This window comes from Octopus bimaculoides, chromosome 29 (assembly GCF_001194135.2).
Source record: "Octopus bimaculoides isolate UCB-OBI-ISO-001 chromosome 29, ASM119413v2, whole genome shotgun sequence".
NCBI lineage: Eukaryota > Metazoa > Mollusca > Cephalopoda > Octopoda > Octopodidae > Octopus > Octopus bimaculoides.
The window spans coordinates 322663-330204 of record NC_069009.1 but is presented as its reverse complement, the minus strand read 5'-3'; the positions used below and the strand labels follow the sequence as shown (position 1 = coordinate 330204).

At 41.3% G+C, this 7542-nt stretch overlaps 2 protein-coding genes across 2 annotated transcripts in view; one reads left to right on the top strand and one right to left on the bottom strand.

The window, feature by feature from the left end:
• Window positions 1-6294, top strand: part of LOC106875652 (putative sodium-coupled neutral amino acid transporter 10) — a 26717-nt gene extending 20423 nt beyond the window's left edge. Inside the window, exons 6-12 of the mRNA XM_052977800.1 lie at window positions 387-508; window positions 1419-1521; window positions 2719-2901; window positions 3525-3642; window positions 3850-3968; window positions 4740-4893; window positions 6050-6294. Coding sequence (XP_052833760.1) covers window positions 387-508; window positions 1419-1521; window positions 2719-2901; window positions 3525-3642; window positions 3850-3968; window positions 4740-4893; window positions 6050-6279 — 1029 coding nt within the window. The 3' untranslated portion in view covers window positions 6280-6294. The remainder of the gene's footprint in view (window positions 1-386; window positions 509-1418; window positions 1522-2718; window positions 2902-3524; window positions 3643-3849; window positions 3969-4739; window positions 4894-6049) is intronic.
• Window positions 1-7542, bottom strand: part of LOC106876535 (zinc finger protein 271) — a 172309-nt gene that overhangs the window by 130475 nt on the left and 34292 nt on the right. The gene's annotated exons all lie outside the window — the stretch shown is intronic.

Sequence of the window (7542 nt, the reverse complement as noted above, 5' to 3'; positions counted from 1 at the left end):
GCATCCAGCTGTAGAAACTCTGCCAGATCAGATTGGAGCCTGGTGTCGCCTCCTGGTCCACCAGTCCTCAGTCAAATCGTCCAACCCATGCTAGCATGGAAAGCAGACGTTAAACGACGATGATGATTAATATTATTATTATTATTACTATTATTATTATTATTCAGTAGTTTTATTTTTATAACGTGCTTTCACTTCCCTACCGAGCACAGCTCTGCGTGCCTTGGGTATGTGCTGTGGTTTGCTATGATGCTCTTATGGTTACTGTATTGAAAGTGTTTTGCGTAGGATGTGTGCAGTGCCCAGTAGTGCAATTTTCTGTATGTTATATATAATTATTATTATTATTATTATTATTATTATTATTATTATTATTATTATTATAGATGATCTTACTGTCTTTACCAAACCTGTGGAAGAACGACTGGGTTGTGCAGGTGAGGTATTGGAGATGGGATGGCTTCTTCCAATGTATACCAATCTTTTCACTGGCTTTTGGATGTCAAACGTGAGTAGAAGGCAATCATTCACGCCCCTTCCCGTCTGTCACACCTCATCTCACCTCTCATTACGGTTTTTATCTCAATCTCTTTTTCTTTTTCATTGTCATCGTTTAACACCCATGTTCGTTGCTGGCATGGGTTGCAAGGTTTCGGTATGATCTAGTAGGCCCCAAGGACTGCATCGTGCTCCAGTATCTGCTATGGCAAGGGTTTTTACAGCTAGATGCCCTTCCAATGCCAGCCACTTTACAAAGTGGACCAGGTGCATTTTTTTTGCATGACTCTGGCTCTCCGCATGCTCACATATATGTATCATATTCAGCATGTATATACATAGGTACAGGCATGGTTGTGTGGTAAGTAGCTTGCTTTCCAACCACATGGTTGTGGGTTCAGTCCCACTGCATGGCACCTCGGGCAAGTGTCTTGTACTATAGCCTCAGGCCGACCAAAGCCTTGTGAGTGGATTTGGTAGACGGAAACTGAAAGAAGCCCGTCGTATATATGTATGTATATATATATATATATATATGTGTGTGTGTGTTTGTGTGTCTGTGTTTGTCCCTCCCCACCATCGCTTGACAACCAATGCTGGTGTGTTTACGTCCCTGTAACTTAGCGTTTCGGCAAAAAGAGACCGATAGAATAAGTACTAGGCTTACAAAGAATAAGTCCCGGGGTCGATTTTGTTTGACTAAAGGCGCTGCTCCAGCATGGCCACAGTCACGTGACTGAAACAAGTAAAAGAATAAAAGAATAAAAATCTGCATGTGTGTATGTATATATATGTATGTGTGTGTATATATATATATATATATATATATATATATACGCACACGCACACACAGAACTTTAATCTTTCTCTCTCTCTCAGGCCTTCCACCCACGCCACACTCTTCACATCTATTATTCCAGCCAGTTGTTCCTGCTTTATGATGAGCTTCCAGAACCTTCCTTCAATGTCATCAATAAGATTGTAAGCAGTGCTGTAAATATCTGCTCCGTTGCCTACCTTCTGGTAAGTTCTATTTACCTCGGTCCCTTCATACTGTCTGTATATGTACCAGTCTGTCTGTGTGTATATGTTGGTACCAGGTACCCTTTTCCAGTTACTGGTTTCACTTCACCTCTTCTCATACTGGTGCTTTTTGATTCAGGGTACATCATGTTGGTACCTCCTTTGCTACAGACAACTATGTACCTCACTTCTTTTCTCTTGCAGCTTTTTTTGGGCACATAGAAGTACCACGGTATGTTCATTCACATGCTGGTACCAAGTACCTTCTTTCTTCATTACAAATGACTAACGATGTACCTCTTTTGCATCTGTTTTTAGGCACTTACAGGTACCAGGGCACATCAGCCACATGTTTGTAGCAAGTACCTCCTTCGCTACAGATAGAATGTACCTCACCTTTTTTGCATCTATTTTTAGATACATATAGGTACCAGGGCCCATCAGCCATGTCATGGGAGCAAGTACCTCCATCAATACAGATAGAATGTACCTCACCTCTTTTGCATCTGTTTTTAGGCACTTACAGGTACCAGGGCACATCAGCTACATGTTTGTAGCAGGTACCTCTTTCACTATAGATAAATATACACCTCACCTGTTTTGCAACTCTTTTGGGGTACATATAGATACCAGATTATGTCATCTACATGTTGGTACCACGTACTGTACCTTTTTTCTTTTATAGCTGTTTCTTCAGGGTAAATTCATTTGCATGTTGGTTGCAGGTACCTTGTTTCTTTACCACAGACAAAATATGCACCTTGCCTTTCTCATGCAACTGCTTTTGTGTACATGAAGACACCATGGTATGTTCGTCCACATGTTGGTACCAGGTACCTCGTTCTCTACAGATGGCTGTTTTTCCCTTCTTTTATTGCTACTTTTGGGTAAATAGAGACACCAGGACACATTGTCTATATATTGGTATCTGGGACCTTATCTCTTTTCTTTCACAGCTGTACCTCACCTCTTGCACTTTGTAGCTGTTTTTCACTACATCAGGGTATGTTCGTATGCATCTTGGTACCAGGTACCTTGTTTCTTCACCACAGACAGCTAACGATGTACCTCACCTCTTGCACGTTGTAGCTGTTTTTCACTACATCAGGGTATGTTCATATGCATATTGGTACCAGGTACCTTGTTTCTTCACCACAGGCAGCTAACAATGTACCTCTCACCTCTTGTCTCTTGCAGGTTGGTTTTTTTGGCTACATAGCATTCTGTAATATCGAGATTACAGGTGACATAATCAACATGCTGGTCCCGACTTTCTTCACGGACATGGTGAAGCTGAGCTTTGTCCTTTCCATTGCTGTCACCTTCCCCCTCATCATATTTCCCTGCCGTACCAGTCTTTATACGATGTTGTTCCCGAAGGTAAGTCAGAGCGCTGTCTGTCTGTCCATCTATCCATCTATCCATCTATCTACCTATCTATCTATCTATCTATCTATCTATCTATCTATCTATCTGTCTGTCTGTCTGTCTGTCTGTCTGTCTGTCTGTCTATTTATCTGTCTGTCTGTCTATTTATCTATCTGTCTGTCTATTTATCTATCTGTCTGTCTATTTATCTATCTATCTGTCTGTCTATTTATCTATCTGTCTGTCTGTCTGTCTGTCTACTTGCCTATCTATCTATCTGTCTGTATGTATCTATCTGTTTATCTCTTTGTCTATCTATCTATCTATCTGCCTATCTATCCATCCATCCATCCATTTGTCTCTCTCTCTCTCTCACTCTGTCTGTCTGTCTATCTATTTACATGTCTATCTACCTATCTATCTATCTATCTATCAACCTATCTGTTTATCCATCTATCTATTTATCTATCTAACCTCCTGTTTATCCATCCATCTATTGGATTATCTGTCTGTCTATCTTTTTATCTATGGCTGTCTGTCTCTCTCTCTCTCTCTCCTTCTTCCTCTCTCTCCCTCTTTCTCTCTGTATAAATGTATCCTTAAACCTCTCTATCTGTCTGTATGTCCCTCAACAGAGACCCAAGACCAGCGATGGATTTGAGATGAGTCACCAGATTCCCGAGTTACACTTCACGCTTATCACGTTGGCCATTATTGTCGTTTCCATGGTGATAGGTATTTCCGTCCCCAACGGTAAGTGATAGCTTGTGACAGGCTAGACAATGGTCAAGAGATTTCTCCATACATGAAACTATCGGTAGCCTTGATAGCCCTAAAATAAAGCACACACACACACACACACACACACACACACACACACACACACACACACTCCCACAGAAATTGCATTAACTAATCCCGTTTCATATCCTCATTTTTTTTGTTTGTTTGTTGTTTCAGTGGAGTTTATCCTGGGCCTTAACGGGGCCACCATGGGAACCCTCATCTGTTACATTATGCCAGCTCTGTTCTTTTTGAGGGTCATGTCTGCAGCATCGGAGGGCAAAGGCTTATCCAAAGTAAGTAATTCCTTAACCCTTTCACATTACTAATCCAAACACCCTTGGTAACCCCTTTAACCCCTTCACATCACAAACCAACAAGGGAGAGTCTCTACATGTCTTGGTCTTGGATTTGTATCTAGTTTTATATCTCTAGAGTGGAGGCGCAATGGCCCAGTGGTTAGGGCAGCGGACTCGTGGTCATAGGATCGTAATTTCGATTCCCAGACCGGGCATTGTGAGTGTTTATTGAGCGAAAACACCTAAAGCTCCATGAGGCTCCGGCAGGAGATGGTGGCTAGAGTAGAAGACACTTGGCCAAGGTGCTAACTTTAACCCTAAGCTTCTTATCACACATTCCTGCACCTATATATATACATATATATATATATATATATATATATATATATATATATATATATACACATAGATATAGACAGACAGACACGTATACATATATGACGGGCTTCTTTCAGTTTCCATCTACCAGATCCACTTACAAGGCTTTGGTCGGGCCGAGGCTATAGTAGAAAACACTTGCCCAAGGTGCCATGCCGTGGGACTGAACCTAGAACCATGTGGTTGGGAAGCAAACCTCTTACCACACAGCCACGCCTGTGTCTATTAATGACTTTAATTAATTTAATTAATGACTTTACTCTTTTTTAATTTATTTGTTTGTCTAATCATTCTCCACTGATTTTGTACATAAGTGACGTCTGTCTGTTTCTCTCTCTCTCTCTCTCTCTCTCTCTCTCTCCCTCACTCACTGGACGTCTGTTTCTACAGTTTGTCCTCGTGGTCGGCGTGTTGATATTGCTGACCAGTACGTACACGACGCTCAACTCCCAGGACAAGAGCCACCATGTGGAGCACCAACAGGAGAAACGAATGAAGGACAACATTGCTGCCAAAGACGCCGTCCAGGACATCTTGGAAGGGGGTGAGTACCCTTGAGGTCGTTTTAGATGGTGGTGTTGGTAGCGGTGGAGATGTTGGCATTATGGAGGAAGAATGGCTTGGGTTCAAATCATCGACTGTCACATTCTTTGGAGCTAAAATGGCTCAGGTTTTCAGCCAGTTGTGGTCTATAAACTGTTTCCTCAGGTTAGGAAACACCTTAGTTCCTTTAAATCAGATACCATATAGGTGCAGGAGTGGCTGTGTGGTAAGTAGCTTGCTCACCAACCACATGGTTCCGGGTTCATTCCCACTGTCTGGCACCTTGGGCAAGTGTCTTCTACTATAGCCTCGGGCCGACCACAGCCTTGTGAGTGGATTTGGTAGACGGACACTGAAAGAAGCCCGTCGTATATATACATATATATATATATATATATATATATATATATAAAAGGCGGTGCTCCAGCATGGCCGCAGTCAATAAAATGACTGAAACAAGTAAAAGTGTAAAATAGATATGTCCTAAAGGTAAGCTTATCTGACCATTCTTCTTGCCAACTGAAGTGCCATTACCAATGCCCAACAGTTGCTTTGAAAGGTTCTGTCTGCATCGTCACCACTAAGCTGTACTCTTATGTTGGTAGTGAGTCCTTTTCATCCTTTTGCACAGGGTCACAGCTAGGATGGCTGTGATCATAGGTCTGTCTGGGATCAGGACTGACCTGGAGTTAAACAACAACACCACCACCAATACTAAATACTATACTGTACATTAGATATTGTAGTCCTAGATACACTATGCTTGAATAAAACATGGGATGGTCATGGTTAGGACGGCTGTGATCATAGGTCTGTCTGGATCAGGACTGACCTGGGGTTAAACAACAACTATAGCTGCTAATACTAACTACTATACGTTAGATAATGTAGTCCAAGATACACTATGCCTGAATAAAAGATGGGAGGGTCACAGCTAGGACGGCTGTGATCATAGGTCTGTCTGGAGCAGGACTGACCTGGGGTTAAACAACAGCGTCTACGCTTTATATAACGTAGTCCTAGATACACTATGCCTGAATAAAAGATGGGGTGGTCACGGCTGGAGCGTCTTTGAACGTAGGTCTGCTGTATTATTACTGATCAGTGGCTAAACAACAACATAGCAACTCACAAACCCCACAAATTCTATTTTCCAGCCAAGCATGCCCCTGCCAACGATCATGTTGCGGTCCTCGACAAACTGAACCACCACGTTGGTGGGGTCGAAGCTCTCTTAGGGGATGGCCACCTGGACCCTGCTAAAGACAAGAACAAAGGTTGGCTTTCACTTGATTACAAAATCATCATAATTAATCCCCCATCGTCATTGTTTTCGTTTCCGTGTTTCAATGCCTGCATGCGACAGATGGAGTTAACTGAGGTGTAATAATTTCTCCAAGCTGTAAGGCCGTGTGCTGGCAGAATTGTAAGGAGACCAGGCAAAGTGCTTTGTCAGAATTTCATCAGCTTTTACGTTCTGAGTTCAAGCCCCACCAAGACCCCTTGCCGTCGAAAGAACAAGTCCCAGTGGGGTCCCAGGTCAATGTAATTGACTTACTTCCTACCTCAAAGTTGCTGGCCTTGTGCCAAAATTTGAGACCATTATTATTATTAAGGTGGTGAGAATCGTTAGCCTGTCAGGTGAAATGCTTAGCGGTATTTCGTCCGCCATGACGTTCTGAGTTCAAATTCCACCTTTCATCCTTTCAGGGTCAATTAATTTAAGTACCAGTTACACACTGGGGTCACTGTAATCGACTTAACCCTTCCTTCCCCCAAATTTGAGGTCTTGTTCTTCCAGTAGAAAGGATTATTATTATTATTATTATTATTAGGGTGGCAAGCTGACAGAATCATTAGCATGCCGAGCGAAATACTTAGCAGCATTTTGTCTGCTGCTGTGCTGTGATTTCAAATTCTGCCAAGGTTAACTTATCCGTTCGGGATCTATAAATTAAGTACCAGTTACACACTGGGGTTGATGTAATCAATTTGAGGCCTTGTTCTTCCAATAGAAAGGATTATTATTATTGTTGTTGTTATTATTATTATTATTATTATTATTATTATTATTATTATAATCCTTTCTACTATAGGCACAAGGCCTGAAATTTTAGTGGAGGGGACTAGTCGATTATGTTAACCTCTTGTGTTTCACTGTTATTTAATTTATCGACCCTGAAAGGATGAAAGGTAGAGTCTACCTCAGTGGAATTTGAACTCAGAACATAGCATTTTGTCCAGCACCACTGCCATAAATAAATAAATAATAATAATAATAATAATAATAAGGATCTTGTTCAAAACGGGGGCACCAGTTTTCATCAATGTTTTATGTAGTGTTTTTGGTACCAAAACACTTTCACACTTCGTATACTTATCTATTTTGTGTTATAGAACAGAAAAAAAATTTTGTATTCGAATTTATTTCATGTAAAAAATTGTCTTATTTCGATAATTTCAACCAATCACTGACAAGTATTCAGCTGTTTATACTTGCTCCTTTGGCTGATTAAGCGGTGTAAAGCGTATTTAATCTCCATTTATAATTTCGTTAACATCTGCCTGAACTGTATGAAAGGTTTATTACCTACTGCCTAACCCTAACCCTAACCCTAACCCTACTGCCAATATGCTTCAGCCATCGTTT